Raw genomic sequence first — 23,899 nt, 5'->3', positions numbered from 1 at the left:
CCTTTAATTGCAGATTAATCTGGAATAGTTCATGGGGGTACCATCATGCCAACCATTTAACTTATTGATATATTATTGCGAGAGTGTTTCCATATTGAATCAGTGATGTGTAATGAAATATAAACTATATGCACAGTAGTAGTCCTCGATGTGATGCAATATGCTACATTCTTGGTTTGTTGGTGGGATTTTGAGTAATATTAATGCTTTGTTCCTTTAATTCTTTGATCTTCTTGGAGCACAATGAAGTGACGGCGATATTCCGTTTTTTCCTTTGATTGAAGCACTGTATATTCTCTCTGTCATTCATAGCAACTTCTTGAATCAATGGTAGATGCAGCTGAGAATCTTTGTCCAAATGTGATGAAAAAAGCTCATATTCGCCAGGATCTCATTCAATCCAGCACTGAGAAGATCTCAATTCCTCGCAACTTTGTCAAAAATGTCTTACTGGAGCAATCTGGAATTGATATTCTTAACAAAATAAGGTAAATTATGTATATTGGTATAAATGGTTATATCCGTGTTCCGGTTTATTGTGAATTTTAACATCATACACGTTACATCTTTGTTAAATTGCATGGAAAAGACCTTTGTCTAAGGGCTGCCATCTTTGGACAAGATGGATCGTTGATTGACCCTATTGTTCACACCGGAGATGAGTGGCCTCAGCGAGTCACTCCTCTTCCATGCTCGAGTGAAATTATATGCATATAGATTTCTTATTATTATATTGCTGGATCTGAAAAGTCAGATTACAGTTGATAGGTCAAAATCATATTTGTAAATCCCCTAATGTCTGCCACGTTTTTATTTTAGACTGAAGCTTTATTACACTGAGCGATGTACCTTCTTCTCTTCTCATACTATAGAAAATAATTGTAGCAGAATAGCTTCTAACTCTTATGAATCTATCCGTGCAGGACCCATTCTACAGATTTATCCTGTCCACAGCCCAGAAGAATTTAATGCTACTCTTCCCTAAAATAAGTATATATTTCAAACAAAGTATGTGAATAGGAGTCTCTATATAGATTATTTACCTTATGTAAAAATAAGTACTCCATATGTGACCCAATATTTGTTGTGTTATCTACACAAATGAAACCTGATACAGCCATTCTATTCCTTAAAGGGATTTTCCAGGTTTTTCCATTGATGACCTGTGCTTAGAATAGGCCTTCAATGTAGGATCAGTGAAGAGGTTTAACCCGCGGGATCCCCACTGATCAGCACAAAAAAGGGGCAGTGGTGTTTTCTGAAGTGCCTTGGCTTGTTCACAGCGACATCCATATGAGTGTGCTGTGCGGGGTACTGCTGCTCAGCCCCGTTCATTTGAGTGGACTGATCTTCTATACTAGGCACAGCCACACTCGTATGAACATAGCTGCGCTGGTTACTGAAGGGGAGGAGGTCCCCTGTCCAACTCCTGCCCATTTTACATTGATGGGCTATATGAAGAATAGGCGATCAATGTAAAATCCAGGAAAATAATTCTTTTTTAATGATATCCCATATCCAACACTTTTTAATAATGCCAGAACAGGGATTCAAATTCTTTATGAATGGTAAAAAATATTTCCTATCATTATTAACAATGTTGGGGGTTGTCAGTCTTTTCTCATTTTGAGATGCTGATCATGCAGTGACAGTCACTCCGGACATTAATGAAAGGGCTTTTAGTTGTTGATGTGGAACTGCTATTGCATCTCGCCTATATTCCTATTAAATGCAAATGTCATTGTGTATTTAAAAAGAAGGCTGAATTTTTCAAAGCATTAGGTAGTCATTTTTTCTTTTTTTTCCAATGAGTGGGTAAAATATGGTTATGAATATTTCATGGTTCTTAAAGTGTCAAATCAAAAATAATAAGATAAGATGTGAGGCTTTTTATGTGTCTCTTCCAGTGCTGCCTCAGTTGATAACATAAAGCTTAGAACCCTTTGTTATTGATTAAAGGTTCAATGCATAACAGTTGACCTTAAAACCCGTTGCTTTATCGAGGCTTCCTGACCTTGTTTCACTAAACACATTTTGCTCCAGATTGAAATGCTGTTTGTTTGCTTTCATGTTAACTGTGATTTAATTTTTCCTGGCAGTGTCTAAAATAGCATAAATGTGTCAGCGAGAGTCCTCGTAATCCTCCGAGCCTTCATCTTCATATCAGTCATCCAAGAAAGTGAAACCTTGTGCCTCATTTCTGTTGTACTTCCACAATGACTTGGAAATAATCCAGAGTAACTCTTTAAATACTGAAATGATTCCCAGAGGCTCTAATGTGAGCGCGATATATATAATTAAACTGACATCAATTATGGATTATAAAGTACTAGATCTGAGCTGGGAAAACTTTAATTCCTTGCTATGTTAAATAAATGACCTAGTGGCCATGGTAAAATGCTTCATACACTCACATATATTGTTTGTCATAAGACTAGAAAACACTTTGTATAGGTTGGTGGCTATTAATTATAAGTACTTGATAAAAAATAATATGCATCCCTTCTAGTGACCTCCAAGATTGCGGCTTCTTTTTCAGAGAAGGTACCTTCTCAGTTTGACGTTACATTGTCCATACATTAATGCTAAGATACATTTTCCTGTATGCTTTCTCCACAGTGAAGTTAAACTTACTGTAGCATCTTTCTTGTCTGATCGCATTGTTGATGAAATCTTAGATGCACTTTCAAGCAGCCATCATAAACTGGTAAGTACGGTGTAATTCTTGGAAGTAATCTAAAGGAGTTACATAGCTTTATATAAATATGGCTGAAAAAGCAGATCACATGTAGGGGTTTACATTGCGGATAAGCTTCGTGTTGGGGCTTATTCAGACGAATGTTGAAAACGTCCATGTGACGACCGTTCAAATAACGTCTGTCACACGGACGCATGTATTTCAATGGGGCCGTTGTTTCAACGGACCGTGTAAAGGGTCCGTTGAAAAATAGAACATGTCCTATTTTCTTCCGTTCAAGTCTATGGGGACCCGCACGGGGGCAACGCGGACGTGAAAAACTGCCATTTTTCACGTCAGAGTTTTCGCACGTTCATCTGAGTATAGTCACTACAATATTTCTTGCATTTTTCTAATCGTATATCTATACGGAACGATGCATGATTTAGGCTAGGTTCACACAGAGCAGTAATGGTGCGTCAAAGAGCTGCTCCATAGGATCCCAACCCAAAGGCAAATGTATACAATCCCTCCACAGTTAGCAATTATTGGATACAATGAAGCACGTTGTAGTAATACATGCATTTTTAAGTAGTAATGGGGAGTCAGAGACTGCATTTTCTACAGATCGTCAAAATCATCTCTGACCCTTCATTATCACCCCATGTGATCGTACCCTTAAAGGGGAACCATTTTTCCTTTTTTTTTTTTTTTTTAACTAAAAAGGTTTCAAATTAGATTCTGTATAATTTCTTAATATATCTTTAGATCGTCTGGAGCTCTGTTTTCTGATACAGAGCTCAAAATTCCTGCAGAGGCATAGATTTAAAAGATAACATGCTGGCTGCCTGCAGTGACCACTAGAGGGAGCATGGGAGCTTACTGCATAATGTTATACATTGAACTCCATAATAAGACTGCAGTTAACACCATCTAGTGGTGGCTGCGGGTAACCAGCATGTTATCTTTTAACTCTATACAGTATCTATGCAAGGAATTTGTAGCTCTGTATCAGAACAATCGGTGCTATTGCTACAATGTATTTCGAATAGCACAGAATGTTGGACCTGCGAACCACATGATGATAAAAGCTAGAGGTTCACTTTAAGCTTTTGAACTCCATTGATGAAATCAGAATAATTGTAATTCTTTATATTGTTTTGGAGAATGTAACATTATATTTATAGAAAATATTTTAGATAATTAGTGGTAAATATGTGTTTGCCTTATATAAAATTCTTAGCTCACAATTGGCATGAAATACATGTTTCCTTAAATTCTCACACAGGGGAAGGTGTTACAATTTGTAATACCGCCTGTCATCTGGTATAAGCACTTCTCTAGCCACGGTACTTGTATAAGAAGAGGTGCTTCAGATAACCCCATTGGTACTTTGGGAAATGATGAAATTATGAGAAAAATCTACCTTCCCATTAGTCATAAGTGTGAAAGAAATGAGACATTAATGCAGGAGGCGATCATCTTTCATATGGAGCACTTGGTAGATAACACTCCATGTATGAAAATATTTGGAAAAGATGTTACTAATTTATTCATTTATTAAAAACATTTTTTATTAATATCAAATAAATCAATGTACTTACTGTTGAAATATGTGAGTTTATTGTATTATACACAGGACCAGATTTGCCTAAACTAGGCTTGTGCCTATAGCCGGCTCTGGTCGAAGGGCACCTACTGAAAGCCTGTACTCATTTGTAAATTATGTATATGTTAATTAGGCACTCTCAGTACTATGGGAACGAGAGGAGGACACCCAGGGACAGACCAGGGGAAAGCTGCAGGGGGTGCTAGATGTTGTGAGAAGGGCAGTGCAATGTTCAAGGGCAGACAAACAATTTAAAGCCGTACTTGACTTAGGGTGTGGTCTACTTATAGGGCGGAGTCTAAGGCGCCATACAATTTGCCTATATGCTACTGAGATGCTAATCTGGTAATGATTGTATTGCAATATATTTATTAATATTAATGTTTTCATTCACAGATTTATTTTCAATCTTGGGGTTTTTGCAGATAATGATCTTAAATGTGTTAAACAGAATCAGTATACTTATTACATATTACACAGACTAATGCAAAATAAAATTTAGTTGGACTTGATAAACAAGCTTTTTTGGTACCTTCATGGCGATTTTTCAGCTTGGCAAATCATTTAGATGTCTCTCATCCTTGCTGGATCATTGTGTAGAGGATGACTTCATGAGTTAAAGCATTGACACTGGCACTAAAGTAGGAGGAATGAGGCTTTGTTGCTCTTGAACAAGTCATTTACAGACTCTGATGCTTTCAGACAGAGGGCCCAGTGGGAGAAGCTGCTGAGGTCTTGGTGCTTCTGTCTCCGACATAATATATGATCTCAGAAAAATAGCGGGTGTCTCGCTGCCTCCACAGTCTGCAGTATTGAAATAGGACTTCGTTTACAATGCAGTATTTTACCGAACTACTTCCATTTCATCGGTCTGCAAGAACGAAGTTTTATCCAGGGGTGTACTAGCAAAACTTAGTATGAAAGCTCCTACGAAGTTAGACATATTTTTTATTAAGTATTTGTGAAGTCAATTTTATAACAGATCTTTATAGGGGGCGCTATGGACTGATGCACTGTGCGTGTGGTGTGCCTGTATCTTTCCCCTGTGCAAAGTGTAACACGTTTATGAACATGGTGCATGCCCTGTTGATGAATCTAACTTGAGCTATAAATGCCAGATTGGACCTTTTCCAATACTTTTCTTGGTAGAAAAGTGAAGTAATTTGTGAATAAACAAGTCGCACTCCACAGAACTCTGAACACTGAGCAGAATACTGGCCACCAACTGCAGGACACTGAGTACAAGGCTACATGCACACGACTATTTATATTTTTGCGGCCCATTAACAGCGGATCAGTTGTCCATTATTTTTGTAGTCCATGTGTCATCAGTGTGGTCTCCGCATCCATTCCATATGTCCGTGTTTTTCATGCTCTGAGTTTAGCGGCGTGGTCCCACGTCCTTCACATGTATACGTGAGAAACACCGTAGTGTGCGTGGGGCCATAGAAATTAATGGGTCTGTGTGCAATCCGTTAAATAAATGGATAGTGCACTGACGAAATTAATGGTTGTGTGCATGTAGCCTAATACTTGCCACCAACTACAGGGCTTGGGACATGCCACCGACAACCAACTACAAGATACTGACCACCAATTGCAGTGCACTTTAAAAGCGTCAAGTTTTATGTTAATTAAGCGTGATGAGTGTATAGTTAGATGTTCTTGAAATTTATTTTATGATTTATATTTTATTTCCTCCTCATTTCAAGATCTATGTTTGCTGTACGTGGATGGAATTAGTCTTGTTTACGTCCAAAGGCTGAAAACCTATACAGACCCAATACTAATAATTTGCTACAATTGTATCTAGTCTTGGCAATCCCCCCTCCTTTTTTTTTTTTATAACTTGAAGATATTTTCAACACATTGCTATCCACATGCTGCAATTAAAAGATTATCAAGCATATTCTATATTTTTTTGACTGATAAAAAAAAAAATTTGTAATGAGGGAAAAAAAAGGGTATGCTACGGACAACAATGTATGCCACTACTGCCCGTTCATTTACCACACTTGACTTGATTTCATACTACACCTTTAGTAGAATATGGTAAATTTAAGCAAAGGATTGACAGTATTTATTTTGTTTACAAGAAACCTCTTAGTTTACATCAGGTTTCAACCCTATGTTTAGAGTGTACGTCGGTAAAGCTCCCGATAACAGCCCTCCCGATAAAAGCCCTATACATGTCCATAGGGCTCCATTAGCCTGTTCCTCCATCAGGCTATTCTATGTCGGTACACTTTTTTTTTTTTTGAAGAAGAAGTATTTCATAGTATAGTACACTATGCTTTTTTGTCCTGCGGGATTCCGCAAAAAAAATAAATGTGGGTTATATGCATTTAAAAAAAAAATGTGAACATACAGTGGCATCCGTCACAGGTATACATTAAACCTATATTTTGAGTAGCTTCCACAGGGGTGAAGTCACCAGAAAGAGCATCAGGGAGTGCTCGGCCCGGGAATTCCAGCCCTGTGGGTGCTGCTGACATCACTGTCCATATATGGACAGTGATGTCAGAGGCTTCTCCAGTCCCGGAGTCCCCATCCAGAGCATCAGACGCTCTCTGGCTGGGGGCTCCGGGACTGGGGAATCTTTTGGTGTTACCGTCCATATATGGACAGTGATGTCAGGAGCTTCCCCGGGGTGTCCGGGCGACGTATCCCGCTGTATACCTATACAGTTAGATACATTTTGGCCTTCTGTTGGCTTTATACTTCCGACTTATAACTCTGATGGAAGACTGTAAACGTCAAGTGTACAGGACCTTATTATAGTTCCTAGTCAAGTAAAGCGGATATGAATTCAGAGGGGCAACTTTAGGAGGTTTAAAGAGCCATTGCAAAGGCCACACCCTGACACATTAGAAGTCAACAGTATTATAAATAGCATATGTCAGGCCCCTGCTAAATATTTTGTACTGGAGCTGCACGTTATGCCTCTGTATGAATTCATTTATCACTTTACTATGTTTTGTTTGGTTGAACTTTTTCTTCAGTTCCAATAAAATGCTAGTGAAAAATGTCTAATAAAGGACATTCCAGGGCTCAATTTATACACGCTGTACATATTTATTTAACCATTTACTAGCATATGAAACTAACATCTTTGGAATACATGCATTTGTATAAAGTCCAATCAAATATCATGGCAATGCTGTAGAATTGTTTTCTCACGTGGTTGTAGGAAATGAAGGCAGAACATCCATCCTTCCATTTTTAGCATTCACATTGAAAGTTTAAAATTATTTCTTGGAGGTTATTGACATTACATGAGACCACAACGAAAGCTAATTGTAATATTGGGATTTGTTTAATGAGAAGTATAAATTGATACCGGTAAACTGTGGGCCCTAACTGCACCAAAGAGGCAACTAATGTCACATCAAAACATATTCGTGTACTCTGTATAATCTTAAGATTATGTAAGTAGTTTGCTGATGCACATAAAGCTATGGTTGCAAGGGAGATATTAGGACAACAGTATTGTGATTCATAATGGGAATGTTTATAAAAACTATTTCAAAGATAAAATTAAGAGGTCTGGTTGGTTGCTGTGGAGATTGATATGCCAGTTCACACGTAGTGGATTTGCTGTGGAAAATTTCTGCAGCAAATCCTCAAAAGCCACAGGGTAGGCAAATTCGTACCAAATCGTGCAGACGACAGCCGAATGTCTAGAAAAAAAAATAAAAAAGCCCTTCTGCACTTACCTCCTTTGGCGCTCAGATGCCAATGCTCCTCTGTACACCCCCATCCTCCAGCAATGATGTGTCATCACATGTGGCTGCTCTGTTACTCGCTGCAGCTTTCATGTGTCGACAGAACACGTTATTGCTGGAGCCGGGTGTACAGAGAATGGCAGGGTAACAGTGAAGCTTTGGGAGGTAAGTATAGTATTATTTTTTGGGCCAAAAATGTTTTTGGACTTGCGGATTTTACTGCGAATACTCCTAAAACTCAGCTAAAATAGGATTTGCCTACGGATTTCTTCGGCTGCTAATCTGTTCTGCTAGTGATGGGCTCTAAATAGAATCCGTCATCTTCCCCCTCTAAGGGTATGTGCACACACACTAATTACGTCCGTAATTGACGGACGTATTTCGGCCGCAAGTACCGGACCGAACACAGTGCAGGGAGCCGGGCTCCTAGCATCATAGTTATGTACGATGCTAGGAGTCCCTGCCTCGCTGCAGGACAACTGTCCCGTACTGTAATCATGTTTTCAGTACGGGACAGTTGTCCTGCAGCGAGGCAGGGACTCCTAGCATCGTACATAACTATGATGCTAGGAGCCCGGCTCCCTGCACTGTGTTCGGTCCGGTACTTGCGGCCGAAATACGTCCGTCAATTACGGACGTAATTAGTGTGTGTGCACATACCCTAAGAAGGGACTATACCATCAGCTGCCAGTTTCTTTGCATATAGGTAACCTGGGATCCAGAGTAGTGAAGATATATAGTGTGACATCCACTGTATGCGCTCCCTTAGAAACCAATGAAAATATAATGAAATAAAACAATAAAGGTTGTGAGCATGTGCAGGTTTCTATGAGCGTAACTATAGCTGTAGCAGCTTGCTATGTGGCCCAGACAGGTGCAAGAACAATGTTCCTTTTAGTGGAGAATAACAAGTTGGTGGCTTTTCGCTATCTAGCACTACTATGTAGGTTTTCTGATATATGGTTCTATTATCTATACCGTTTAATTATTGCTACTTTTACTGTTATTTCATTCTCCTGTCACTATGTGGTGGGGGCCCATCTAATTTTACTATAGGGTCCTTTGAATTCTAGTTACGCCCCTGCAGGGTTCGTATCTGCTGTCGGGATGCAGAGCTTTTTAATCCTATAAAGTTGAGTAGGAGCCTTCTCTGTTATACTACCATGCTATTGCAGAGGATCTGCTCCTTCCCTGACAAGCAGGGCAGAAAGCTATTTCTATTGGCTTCTCTGCAGTGAACAGAGGATCACTATGCAGAAAGCTGGCTGTCGGGAGAGTGACTGACAATGCATCTCCACCAACACTTAGCTCATTAGTTGGACATGTACATTGCTTTACACTTTAAACAACAGGTGGCACCATACTATGGACTTATCTTGAATGTACCAATAGGTTGTGCATTTATTTACAGCCACGTAAACATAATAACCTATCCACTAAATTACATGTGAGGGTAAGGACATATTTAAACCAAGTATAGCTTGGTGCATTGAATCCAATAATCAATATACAACCTGCAAAAGCGGGGTACAAATAACACATAGAATATAGAAAAATTTAAAAAATTCTTTATTTGGATACAAACAATTTAAAAGATGAGACATGCAAAGCATGAAAATGGCGTCTTTCTATGCAGAGCGCATGTACAAGCAATGATGCAATAGGGGCATGGAACACCAAGCAAATAGTGGCAGAAAAATTTATAAATGTTTACAAGTTTATGGGGAAACCCTATATAAAGGGTGACCCCACACAAATAAAGCATGTGAAGGACAGAAGAACATGATCAACCGCACCATACAGACTACTTGAACAGATCAACGTATAAACAATGTAAACATACACATTTTGCTGCTCCCTCAAAGAGAGACGCCACCCCGTTTTTGTATGTTTTATATGTAAGTAAATATCATAACTCCTCACTGGATCATTTTTTTAAGGGCATGTAAATGGCAAACATTAATTTTGTAATTTTTTTTATGATCTATACAATGAATATGATATTTAATAGTAGGACAGCCCCTTTAACTCTTAAGAGGAATAAGTATGGTTAAGGTGCCAGTTATCACTTAAATTCTCAGTTTACTCACATACAATATCAGTAGCTCAATAGTTTAAATTTGCATCTAGGCTGATCATCTTACCAAGCGCGGAAAGTCACTTCCTCATCAAGAATCTATGGAGATAGAGACTGTAGAAGAGAGACCAACCAAGCGTTCTGCTCCCACTGTTGAAGAACTCTCCGAGATGGAACGTTTGGAGGACCTGGACACATGCATGGTGAGTGACAGTGTTTTGTTTGGCCTAGTTTTTTTTTTTATACTTAGAAATAACTTATTTTATCTTAAGGCCCTGTTCAGACTGATTTTTGACACGTTTTTTTTGTCGTGGAAACCGTGGCAAAAACGACTGAAATTGCCTCCCATTGCAAGCAGAAAAAAACGCTTTTGGGAAAAAGAAGCGACATGCCCTATCTTGAGGCGTTTTCCACCTCAAAAACGCCATTGAAATAAATGGGAGATGGAAAAAAAACGCAGCGAACGGCAGACGCGTTTTTTTACGCGTTTTATGTCAAAAAACGCTTGCGGTTTTTTCCTTTGACTGTTGTAGAGATAGGTAAAAAAAACGCGACAATAACCGCCTGTGGTGCAAAACCACTTCCAAAAAACGGAGCTGATTTTCCCAAGCACAATTTTCTGCTTGTAAAAAACTCAGTGTGAACATACCCAGTTGATTTGTTTAACTTTTTTTAAACTATGTAAATATTTGACATTTTCATTACTGTTTTTTTTAAAATGTATTATTTCTTTGCACACCTTAAATATTTTAATTTATCTAAATTTTTGAATGTGTGCACATATGCAAGACATTTGTTAAGTATTTTAGTGCGTTTAGAGGTGGCCTAAAAGCTCATAAAGCTCAGCTAATAGTCTTGTAATTTGTGTAAACTCGAATACTTGAGTACTAGTACAAGTTTTTCCTTATAGCACTCTTGGCTTTTCTTATTTTTCTTCAATATTACGTTTGCTATTGTTACATTGTTAGCTTTTCTTTTTTTTTTTTTGTCTAGCAGTGTTATAGGAAAAATAGCAAGGCATTTTATTAGTTCTTCGTTCGTTAAATAGGTTGTCTGCTTTGGACAATCCCTACTTTTTGGAAGGGTCCCTTGACAATAAACTGATAACAAAGTTTCCCTCTGCTGGGGACCTCCAGGTGGAAAATCGATGATTACAAAACTGGAAGAGGAATACAGATCAGTAAAAGATGACAATCCGTAGCTGGCATTCATCTACTCCTCCTACTTGCTATTGTCATCGTCCGGGCCGGATTAAGGTTGGTGGAGGCAACCATACCTCCTCTGGAACCCAGATCCCACCTAACCTGCTTTTACAGCCAGATATTGTAGTGGTGACTGTAGATGCATGTGGCCCCCTGGACTGAAGTTTATTTGAGTTATAGAGCCTGCCAAGCCAGCAACTCTCTTAGGGCTCTTCCACACAAATGTGTGTGCCATCTGAGTCCCATCAGTGATCCATGGAAAGATAGGACATGTTCTATCTTTCCACAGATCGGAATGTCGGGTCAGTTTTCACAGACCCAATTTACCCACTGAAGGGAAAAGGTCTGTAAAAAGTATCGGATGCCTTGAACAGCCCGATTGGCGCTCGGTCATGTGCAAAGAGCCCTTAGACCTCAAAAAGGAGAGCCCCATGCATATGTGGCCACCTCTCCTGCTATTCTCGACTGAAGAGATTTGCGAAACAGCCATCAGGGAGGGTGAGTGGTGGAGGCCCCAGAGCATGTGCCCCATGAGCCCACCGTATAATCTGGCCCTGGGAAAATGGCTGTAACCTGCATAGCATAAGCAGCCCATAGTTTATCAATAGGCTCCACAGGCAACCAGAAGACATCTAAATTCCTTGCAACTACCTTTATTTGTGTTCAGATTGTTCCTGCTAGAAATAAAATATGCCACTTCACGTATGTTTCACAATAATAATTCCATTCCCTAGTGTACTGCCCATTTACCCCCAGACAGGATCTACAATGTATAATTGAAATATGGGTACACTGAGCATGCTTTCAAGGGATGAGATGAAATAAAAATGAGTAAACAATGTGGCCCCGGTTAAAAAATACTATGGACCTTCATGTACTCTATTTTTTATGTTTTCTCCTAGAGCAGTTTCCACAGAAGTAGATACACACCTTGCTTTATAATGTGTTTTCAAAGACTGAAGTGGATATGCTAGTTGAATCGTGTATCGTTTTGAGATGCATTACAGTCCATTGTCCTGCTGGTCCAAAAAGTGGATACATATATGTACATAAATAGGTATTATGTTATGTAGAGTTTGCTTTTTGAAAAATTTAGTACAACCATGGTAGTTGTAACTTTTCCAGAGCATATACAGTGCTCCATAAACATCGGCAGGGATTGGTAGGACTGGGCTCCGGTGACTGCCGTTAACCAATTCCTGGCCGCAGCAGTTTCCGTATGCTCTAATGAAGTCTATAGAAGTTATGGAAAGCACAATAGAAGCTGTGCCTAGCTTTTTCCATCAGTCCCATAGTCTCCAATATGGTCAGCTGAGCAGAGAACCAAACATGACTGGATTGAGAAGGGGTAAGTAACATAGAGAGAGGGTGTGTGGTTTATGGCAGTAGATGGAGTTAGGAGTAAGGGAGACGTAATAATCTATTTTGTGTTTGGGCTATGTAACATTTTATCCTTCCCTGCACACTTGATAGCGAAAATGGAGGAAATAGACACTGATAGAAAAGAGGCTGTCACAAATAAAAGATGAGGCTATCTGGCTTGTATTGAGGCTATCTGTCTACACCCTGTTAAAGCCCTACTTGTTTCTTCATTATCTTAGTTCTGCAGTGAATCTTCAGGGGCATTGCGTAGAACAGTAATTCTGACCATACAGATGTACTAATAAACAATGCTCAAGCACATAATAGTGCTGGCACGAGCATGGATGCAAGCTGCCGTTTGTGGCAAAAGCTTCCAAGCTATAATGGGGTTAGCCCTTCCACATCATCACTAAAACCGGCTAATCAGAAACAAAATAGATGACCAAGACTCGGTCTATGGGTGCATGCATGTGTGTGTGCGTATATATTATTATATGAAAAAGATCTTGCAGCACTATGAGTTAAAGGTATAAAACTGTGGTTTATACAGGCAACATCAAAAAGTTGGCCGTATACACCACTCCCTTGGTGTTACAATTTGCAAATGTCCTTTTCTTATATATCTTTCCTGTGTTGAATTTCTCTTCTTGATGACAAATTTGTATGCCCTACATGAACCGCATTTAAAAGTGCCCACCAGTCTCTCTTTTTTCTAATCTGAAAGTAATAAGGGTATGGGGAGCAACAACATTTGTCAAATCCCTGTCTGCCTTAATCCCCCTCAGATTCTGGAGTGTCTTATTTCTTTCCTTGTTGTCAAAAGTACCCACCAAACAAATGGGTTGGAGTGTCTCTATCGTGGAGGTCAGAAGTTTTGTATTGCGTTAATGCAAGGTGAATCGCTCTTCTCAAGATCACGTCTCGATACCCCTCGCAGTAAAACGATGGTATAACTGTCTTTGATTTATTCATAAACCCCCAAAGTCAGAGCTATTTCTCCGGAGTCTTAAATGTTGGCCCATTGAGGATAACTCTTTTAAAGGTGACTGGGTGATAACTCTTCCATGACAATAAGCTATTTGTGCCTGAATACTCGCAGAAAAGTACATGATAAACTAAGTTTATGACGTTTAGAAGCTACACAAATTCATTAAATTGTAACTCCCAGTTACACCAGAGAATCAAGATGTCGTCTATATACCTCGCGCATAAAATTACGGACAAGGTATATGATTCTGCCATACCCTAGTTAAGTAATGCACAGTAAATGACCATAACTTAAATTAACTACTTCCATTTTTGTACTAAAGACTTAAGGCCCTTTTACACTGGGCGATTATCGGGCAGACAAGCGTTCATGGAACGCTCGTTCCTGGTAATTGACCTGTGTAAACAGGGCAGCGATCAACAGATGAATCTGCTGATCGTATCGTTTTAAAAAAGTGAAATAATATCGTTGTCGCCGGCACATCTTCCTGTGTAAACAGGGAGACGCGCTGCCAACATGATAACGTATAGGGACGAGCGATCGGAGTAAGGACCGCTCATCCCCATACATAGCTCCGAGAGACAGGAGCAAACGAGCGCCGATCAACGATGTCTCGTTGATCGGCGCTCGCTGCATCGGCCGAATATCGGCAGGTGTAAAAGGCTTTTTATTTCTAATTTAAAAACACCAGCAGAAAAAAATGGGACATAGATCACTTCAAAACCACAAAAAAGGCCATACTTACTAAGTGGGTGGGTGAAAACCCGTTCCCAGCAGGACGCAGACAGGTCAAAAAATGCTGCAGAAGGAGGGTGCATTAAATAGTGATAGCCACTCCCACTAGTCTTGAGGGGAGTGGCGAACTAAGTGCTCACAAGTGTGCAATAAATGAGTGTCAGTGTAGTGCTAGGGTGTGAATGTATGGTAAAAAAGAAATGTGTATGTATGGAAGTGTCAGAACTGTGTGATAATGTAATAAAAAGTAAATGTGTGATGAATAGGGGTCAGTGCTGTGAATAGTACATGGGGTGTCAGTACTATGTGTAATACGTGGAGGGATAATGTGCTGGTCGTTAGGCATAGCATATCTTGCCGGATCACAGCCTATTTGTAACGCCGATACTGTTGGCTAAGGCGGGCTGTTCTGCATGCAAAGCCAAACGCCAGCACATCATGCCCTCGCAGTATATAAGACCTGGCCGCGTCCTGAAAAAAAGTATACATAGTAAAAATATCCATGAAACATGGGGTATTAGTTGTTATTTTGGCCAAAATACGCAAAGCTCGCAACCCAACGTCAAGGGTCCCCAGTGCCTTGCGAGTCCCAAACTAGAACTTTTCGTTCCTAATTTAAAAACACCAGCAGGAAAAAATGGGACATAGATAACTTCAAAACCACAAAAAAAGCCATACTTTCTAAGTGGATGGGTGAAAACCCGTTCCCAGCAGGACGCAGACAGGTCAAAAAATGCTGCAGAAGGAGGGTGCATTAAATAGTGATAGCCACTCCCACTAGTCTTGAGGGGAGTGGCGAACTAAGTGCTCACAAGTGTGCAATAAATGAGTGTCAGTGTAGTGCTAGGGTGTGAATGTGTGGTAAAAAAGAAATGTGTATGTATGGAAGTGTCAGAACTGTGTGATAATGTAATAAAAAGTAAATGTGTGATGAATAGGGGTCAGTGCTGTGAATAGTACATGGGGTGTCAGTACTATGTGTAATACGTGGAGGGATAATGTGCTGGTCGTTAGGCATAGCATATCTTGCCGGATCACAGCCTATTTGTAACGCCGATACTGTTGGCTAAGGCGGGCTCTTCTGCATGCAAAGCCAAACGCCAGCACATCATGCCCTCGCAGTATATAAGACCTGGCCGCGTCCTGAAAAAAAGTATACATAGTAAAAATATCCATGAAACATGGGGTATTAGTTGTTATTTTGGCCAAAATACGCAAAGCTCGCAACCCAACGTCAAGGGTCCCCAGTGCCTTGCGAGTCCCAAACTAGAACTTTTCGTTCCTAATTTAAAAACACCAGCAGAAAAAAATGGGACATAGATAACTTCAAAACCACAAAAAAAGCCATACTTTCTAAGTGGATGGGTGAAAACCCGTTCCCAGCAGGACGCAGACAGGTCAAAAAATGCTGCAGAAGGAGGGTGCATTAAATAACATGATAACGTATAGGGACGAGCGATCGGAGTAAGGACCGCTCATCCCCATACATAGCTCCGAGAGACAGGAGCAAACGAGCGCCGATCAATGATGTCTCGTTGATCGGCGCTCATTGCATCGGCTGAATATCGGCAGGTGTAAAAGGCTTTTTACTCTCACAGCAGACGCTTGTCATCTGTAATTCTGTTAGGTGTTACCATCTCTCCAGGCAAGCATAGCTGCTAAATGCCATAAAAGTTGTAAAAATCTAACACTTTCCATTCATTTAAATATACAGTAAAAGGATTTGCTTTGCAATTGACATGCTTGTCTTGTTGTATTAAGTAGAGATGTTGTATTGGCTTACATATTTAATTGGATTTTTTTTTTGGTGGCAGCATTACAACAACAGTTATGTGGAAATTAAAAATAACATGGGCACTTGAGTACTATTGTCTTAGGAGTTACATTACAACAAAATTGGTCTTTTATTATATTTGTGTCATCTAGAAGGGTGTAATAAAGACTTCAGAAAGCGGACCTAAGCTGTTGGGTGACCACATCATCATGTCTAGGGGAACTCTCACTGCGACAAGCTAGACAAGACTTCCTACCATTGCATTGCAACAGTTTAACCCATTAGTGTAATATGATCAAAGGTCATAATAAAATCATATCCCAATCCACCTTACAGCAAAATTGACTGTATGACTAAAGGCTTAGGGACAAGTGATAGAGAAATTAAAGTTATAGCAGAAAGGTTTGAGATGGTCAGAAGACAGACAGTTGATTCACGGGCCACACTTGATGTTATAAATGCATTACAGGAACTACCCCTTAGTCTTTAGCAAAAGTAATACATTCATGTCTATATAAAAAATTATATAAAGTAGCTTACGGAATTCTTTGAGTAAATTAATTTGGAACTGATCCTGCATAAGCTTCTATGACCAGATACATGCACAGCTTACAATAAGGGACTAATAGGGGCCTTTCCTCTAGCTGTCCCGATTCCTGAAAGCGATCATAGTGCCAGAGGCACAGCCTCTAGGCTCATGTGCTTATTCACTTCATTAAGCTGTCAGATCAGCAATTCCCTTGGTTCACATGCCATCGAGAAGATGGCCCACAACAAGTGCATAGTATTCTTTATCCTTAGGGACAAAGAGGCAAAGTTTAATGTGGATTGACAAGAGAGAACAAGATGAGCCTCTGTGATATGATGGAAGTCTTCATAAAGGGTAATGCACTAGTCTAATATACACTAATGTTGATTTTAGGTAAACCGTGTAATACAGTGAAGTGACTGGTCACGTATTGGTTATAAAACTAAACTTACACATAATGATAAACTTTAATAAATTCTCATGTTTACATGGAAGAAAATGTTAAAATAAATCAGGCCAAGAACTAAACTAAAATGTCACAATTAAAGGTTTATTCCTGTGGACTTATAAAGAAATGTAGCAGATCAGCTCTGAAGTGCCTTCTGTTTTGCAGAGCTTACATAACTGGAGCATAGTGGAATGTACATATTGGTGCCTGGGTGGCTAGCTATGGCAGCGAGCTGGTGTACTTTCCTATGCTTCTCATGCTCTGATGTCCCAGTATAATTGCCCACTTTTATATGTATCAATTATTGTTACAAATAAAAAGATAATTGCCCAATGTAAATGCAGGAAACAATAAACATTTGAAGTATGGTTTATCATAGTATTATCATAAAAGTGAGTCGTTCCTTAAATAAGAAATTTAAATGGTCATTATCAGACTGTCCTGTTGAACTACATTGCTAGTGAGATTAAACCTGCGCAAAATAAGTCTACTTTTGCTGCGTTCTTGAGGAAAGGCTGAGAAGTACTAGGGCACAGAAGACCGCACCTGGGCAGCAAACACAACTTTACTGGGTGAATGTTAAAAGATTCCTGATATCCGGGTTTGCCAGAGCTGATATTTACTGTATTTTACTGATCGCGACAATCTGACAACACATAGTACAGTACAGCTGTATTTGCTGATCAGCTGTTTTTTTTTTGTTTTTTTTTTCTCTCTTGGTCTGGGAATTGAGGAGGGAGCGTAGTAGAAATATACTGCAGGGTAAAGGAACCATGACATCACCCCAGTGCTGGGATATAGCTACCAGGACATAGCAGATTCTGCTAATGAATATGGAAGCAGGCAGCAAAACATCATCTCTGTCTATGGAAGATGTTTGTCAATTACCAGCCGGTTTGGACACACTGAGTGTTTGGGCATCCACTTGGCAAATGAAGTTTAAAGGAGTTTTCCCATCAGGGACGTTTATGACATATCCACAGGATATGTCATAAATGTCCGATAGATGCGGGTCCCACCTCTGGGACCCACTCCTATCACTAGAATGGGGCACCCTAAACCCTGTTCTACATCTGTGTTGCGGCTGAAGAATGTGATTTTCCACCATGAAGAAGAAAACAGCGTAGCTCGCTGAGCTATGCTGTTTTCGTGGCTCCATAGTCAATGGCAGTTAGGGAAGTAGTGTAGCATACGAGCTACGCGGTTTCTGTAACTACCATTCAGTTCTATGAGACTTACGGAAACCGCGTAGCACAGCGAGCAATGCTGTTTCCTCTTCATGGTCGGAAATCACATTCTTCAGCCGCAACACAGAGAGGTAGAATGGGATTTATGGAGCCCAATTTTTTAAAAGTAAAATGGTCTGAGCCTGCACATACTGGTCAAATTGTTCCAACATTACTTATATATGAGTGAAGCTTAGACTGAAGAACAAGGTCTGCATTTTATGCTGAATGAATGAATGAAAAGCTGCTTTTCCTGGTTGTGAGAATCTTGTCAGCCCACAACACTGTACGTAGAATGCACTCACATCAGTCCCTGTCCCCAATGGGGCTCACAATCTAATATTTTCAATTATCTATTTACATAAAGTATGTATAATAAAATCAGAATATGTTTGGAGCGTGAGGAAGAGGAAAAAGTAGAGCATACATATGCAAACATGGAGAAAGCATAAGAACCTCATGATAAATACAAAAAATAGCAGTACTGCAGTGTACAGTATATATTATATGAACCATGGAGTATACTGTAAGTTTCTTGGCGCTTTGTGCATTCTTCTACACCTGCCTTGTTTGTTTACCAGAGGGCAGAATTACTTGTTTTTATGTTTTTGATTGATCTTTTTTCATACATTAAGCTGCAGTAAATCAATAAAAGACAGACTACCGTGCACTCCTACCCTGCGGTTTCTTCTATACCTCTGTTTGTTAAAAAACGGTAACTGAGACATCTGAGGAATAAAAAGATTAATGTACGCGTAGTCTTAGATTGATAGAAATGCACTAATGATTTGTATAGGAATGATACACAATAATAAGTTTATTAGCTTAACTGGTTGCCGACACAGGACGAGTATGCTCGTCCTGAGCGGCGAGCACTTCGCGCATTAGGACGAGCATACTCGTCCTGTGCGACAGCAGTCTCTGCGTGCGATCAAGAGCGGGGCAACGGCTGTAATACACAGCCACGGCCCCACTCTGACAGCGGAGAGGAGAGAAACATCTTCTCTTCGCCGTTAACCCTTTGAATGCCGCGATGAAAGCAGATCGCGGCGTTCAAAGAGGGGGGACTGCACATTGATTGCGTCACAGAAGATAACTGTGACGCGATCAAAGCCCACAACTCATATGGCCAGACAGCCCAGGGTCCATTGAAGGACTCCAGGGCTGTCTGAACATATTTCCTGTTGTTAGGGCATACTGAGGTATGCCCTAACAACTGCCTGTGTACAATCAGTAACAGGCTAATGTACTGGCATATAGATCTATGCCAGTACATTACAGTTGCAAAATAAAAATCAAAATGATAAATCCCTTTATGGGATTAAAAAAAAAAGTTAAATGAATGTAAAAAAAATTAATGATAAATAAATAAAAAGTAAAAAAAATACACAGAAACAGACATTTTTTATAATAAACTTTTTAAAATATAAGTCCCAAAACATGAAATAATATAGACATATTTGGTATCGCCCCGACCGTAACAACCTGTACAACAAATGTATAACATTATTTATGATGATCGGTATATGGTGTAAAAAAAAATATTAAAACTGCTGCACAACTGCTTTTTTTTCTGCATTTTCGCCAAAATAAAAATTTATAGGAATTAAACGATAATGTATTTGTACCAAAAAATGGTACCTACATAAAGTACAACTCGTCCCGCAAAAAACAAAGTCTCATACAACTACGTCGTACAAAAAAGAAAAGAGTTATGAGCGTCGGGATGCAAAGAGGGGAATGTAAAAAAATTGCTCTGTCCTCAAGGCCAAAATTCGCCGTGTCCTTAAGGGGTTAAAAGGGGTTTTGTACTGTTGACAACCCCTGTCCATATGCCATGTTAAGGCATGACAATCTGATTGAGGCTTCTGACATGGGTCTCCGCTCTATACAGTAAGATTTCTTGTGTCCACTGAAGTTAATGGACGCCCACTGCATAATGCCTCAAAAATAAATTGGCAACATCTAGCAGTAGGAACACTGCCATTCAGTCGCTCTTTTTGGGAAATCTGTTGTCTGAAAAGGGTTTGTCCATTTCGGACAACCCCTTTAAAGCGTACCTACCGATGCCAAAAAATGTACGTCAGATGTAGATGTTTGTTACGTGTAGTGCAGCTAGAGATGTGTCTGCATATGTTCTTTTTTCTTGCCTCTGATAGAAAATCGCCTTTTACAGAAACTATGTCGATGCTTGCTGAGTGGACTGGCTTTGCTGTGTGCTCTTAGCCAATCAGATATCTCGCCTTCTCACTCCCCTTATGCATCATTGAAACAATCAAAACTGCAGCTGCATCCCCCCCTCCTCACTCCTATACCCTGTCCAGTATTTACTATTTTACATTAGATAAATTTTTTGGGGGACTGAGGAGATTTCTGTACATTCACACACCGGCTCAAGCTAGGAAAAGGTAACTACAGGCTGCTGAAATGTGAGGAAGGCCGCTTTTAAGATATATTACAAAGTTTTGTATTTTTACATATACTACTGATTCATGAAGGAAACATGATAGGTACCTTTCAAAGTCTTCTATTAATCTTGTGTGTTTAGTATTTTTTATATGTATACATCATAGTTGGGAATTTTCTGAAAAAATAACTTATTTATCGTACAGTGAGATATTGCCCAATCGCACCATCAATTTCAGGAAACCACTAAGTACCAATACAACAGATATGGCCATTTTATCTAACATTTACCTCATATTTGTGGTCATATTTAGAGGGGAACTAGACAAAGAAAGTGAACTACGTTGTAAACAAATCTAATATAAGTAATTGAAAACCGTCCAAAGAAATTTTGCAAATGACCAGTTTTCTTTTCCAGACCGTTTCTTCCTTTTTTTAAAGCAAAGCTTTTGGTTTTGCAGAGATTTACTTGACCCGTTCAGTAGTTCACGCAGCTGCTAACTACAAACCACATTTTTTTTTTGGTTTATTTTTTTTACAGGCGTTGTCCTATGGGATAAGCCCTTTCCATATACTCTAGGAGTACACATGGGTGAGCCGAAGTGGAGAGCTGCTGAAAAGAATTGCCCCTGCACTGGCAGACTCAACACCACCGTGTATTACATGGTGGCCCATTCATATGAATGGGTGGTGTGTAATTTTGTAGTGGCTGCTGAGGAGAAGATAAAGGCTGGTACTACTCCCAGTGGTAACCGCTGATCGCTGAGGATTAGGGAAGCTGGGACTGCGGCGATCAACTCCTCAGCGTGCTCTGTTTTCAGGGGATCATCATTAATCTGTATGGCGTTCGTGAAAGGAAAAGGAGCTGTTCTTATTCTGATACATGACCCTATTTTAATATAGTATTCACATTTACTTGTGAATATTTCACCCATGGGAATACGCATTCATTGAGGAAATAGAGAGCTGTGGATTCTGTATTGGAAAAGTACAGCCTACCTCATTTTGGAACAATAGTAGCCGTTGGTCTTTTTCCACATTATTATTGACATCTGAGGATATGTTCACACTGCTGTAAATTATTAAGGATAATTCTCCGGTTACACTTTACGGTCAAGGCCTGTAACAGAGATTCTAGATATTTATCATTAACATCATTTTTATTCCACATTTTAAGTTATTGTGATTTAGGCCTCATGCACATGGCCATATTATGGCTGCGTACAACCACTAAGTTCCATAGAGCCACAATATGAAAGCCATACTTCATACTGTACCTTCGTGTGTGCCTCCGTCTTCATATGGAGTCATATAGAGGGGTTTTTTTTTGTTTAATTTTTTGTTAGACTCATGAAATGTGACACGGACAAACTGGTGGCATTCTCCATTGGATACTGTATTACAAATGTATTTGAATTCGTGCATCTACAGTGCTTTACGGCGCTACAATATGACAAGTTCCGCTCTGCTATATCAGAACATCTATGTAATTATTGTATTTAAGATAAAATAATCTTTGCATGTAGAAGGTTTGTTTCAGATATTTAATACTAACTTCTATAAACAATTATTTTAATATTCATGAATATTGATTATATTAAGTGTAATATGAAATTGTAAGGTCTTCATAACCTGTAAGAAAAATAATATGAAATTTGTATGAAAATGTATATTTTAGAATGTTTGCAATAATTAAAGCTGTGTTAGTGAGAATTGCAGTACAAGCTTGTGGACCGTTCAGACCTGTGCATTATGTGAATAACCACGGAGATATTTTCGGATTATTGTGTGACTGTCGCAGCATATGATTTAATGTCAGATGCTGTTGTAGCGGCACATATTCTCCTGTTACCTGTCAGCGGAGAATATGATGATTCCACTGCTTCGTGAGCAGAAGAGATTGAAGTATATTACTGTCTTTCCCTTATTTCCCTCTGAATGTCATTCCAGTTTTATTTTTTTTATTTCTCTCTCCTCTGTCTTTTAGAAGTTAGCTTTTCTTTCTTCTTTATTCACATCCTGTCTCTTTCTTTTTGCTGCTTGGAGACTCTCTGCTGTAGAAGTGTAAGTACTTTTTTTTTTTTGGTGACTTTCCCTGTGTCTTTTACTTTTATGCTTCATTTATCTCTCTGCTGCGTGTCTGGCTCCTGTGTGATAGCAAACACGTTTTCCTGTGGTTACTGAACGAATAATACTGCATGGCTAGTGAATAAGTCGCTTGGAAACAGTAAATATAAATTCTGCATGCTGGAAATTATTTGCAACCCGGAAATGGTTGGAGGCTAGCTTTATGGATGTAGGTAAATATTTAAGTGATTGCAATGGTCTTGTGACTTTCTATGATCGGAATAAAGTCTAGTTAGTATAGTTTTTTTATTTTAGAAATTTATCCAAGGGTAGTAGTACCTTTTTATTATAGGTCCACCCTCTTCAAAGGGAATCTTATGTTCACCTTTTTTATTGTTTTTTGTCGCGTCTTTTAGAACTTTTTACGTCACTTTATATCTAGTCATGTCCAATGTCAATAGGGTTGTTATAGAGTATTGAGAAAAGCAATGTGAACCCAATGACTTGTGTGTCATATCCGAGGATAATAGAAAGCTCTAGTTTTAGATGTATATGTTAATAGAGAACATATGCTATTGGCACTGAATATCATACTGTAGATGCTCTTAGAATACTTAATATACAATGAGTTTTAAATATCCCAGATTTATCATTAATATTATATTGCCAGATAGGATTAGAAAACTTAGAACATTTACATAGGTTGAATAAAGACACCGGTACATCAAGTTCAACATTCATAATCAATTATACATCATTCATTGGTAGATAAGTTAATGCCATTCGCATCTAGCCCTTTTTTTTATTGCTGACATAGTAATAGCAGATACTATCTCTTGGAGTAGGAAGTTCCATAGTTTCACTACTCTAACTGTAAAGAATCCTTTTTATGTGAGGTATATGCTTTTCTTCCTATTGAGTCTGAGGATACATATTACTTTGGGTCACTTAAAATTATCAAAGAAGTTTGCCACACTCGCCCATGCATTCATTAAAGAGAACCTTTCACCTCCCCATACATGTGCAGCTGAGTGCAGCATGTAATGGGGAGGGCTGCAAAAACCCTGGGGCACT

The 23,899-nt window shown here is 39.2% G+C and overlaps 1 protein-coding gene across 5 annotated transcripts in view; it reads left to right on the top strand.

The window, feature by feature from the left end:
• Window positions 1–23,899, top strand: part of CARMIL1 (capping protein regulator and myosin 1 linker 1) — a 489,111-nt gene that overhangs the window by 441,989 nt on the left and 23,223 nt on the right. For 4 of the 5 annotated variants that reach the window (XM_075826549.1, XM_075826545.1, XM_075826550.1 and 1 more), the window contains 4 exons: window positions 313–488; window positions 2,620–2,707; window positions 10,142–10,291; window positions 22,805–22,822. In XM_075826549.1, the coding sequence (XP_075682664.1) occupies window positions 313–488; window positions 2,620–2,707; window positions 10,142–10,291; window positions 22,805–22,822 (432 nt within the window). The remainder of the gene's footprint in view (window positions 1–312; window positions 489–2,619; window positions 2,708–10,141; window positions 10,292–22,804; window positions 22,823–23,899) is intronic. The other variant, XM_075826548.1, reaches the window with a different exon arrangement.

Source organism: Rhinoderma darwinii, chromosome 5 (genome assembly GCF_050947455.1).
Source record: "Rhinoderma darwinii isolate aRhiDar2 chromosome 5, aRhiDar2.hap1, whole genome shotgun sequence".
NCBI lineage: Eukaryota > Metazoa > Chordata > Amphibia > Anura > Rhinodermatidae > Rhinoderma > Rhinoderma darwinii.
This window is presented reverse-complemented; position numbering and strand designations above follow the sequence as displayed.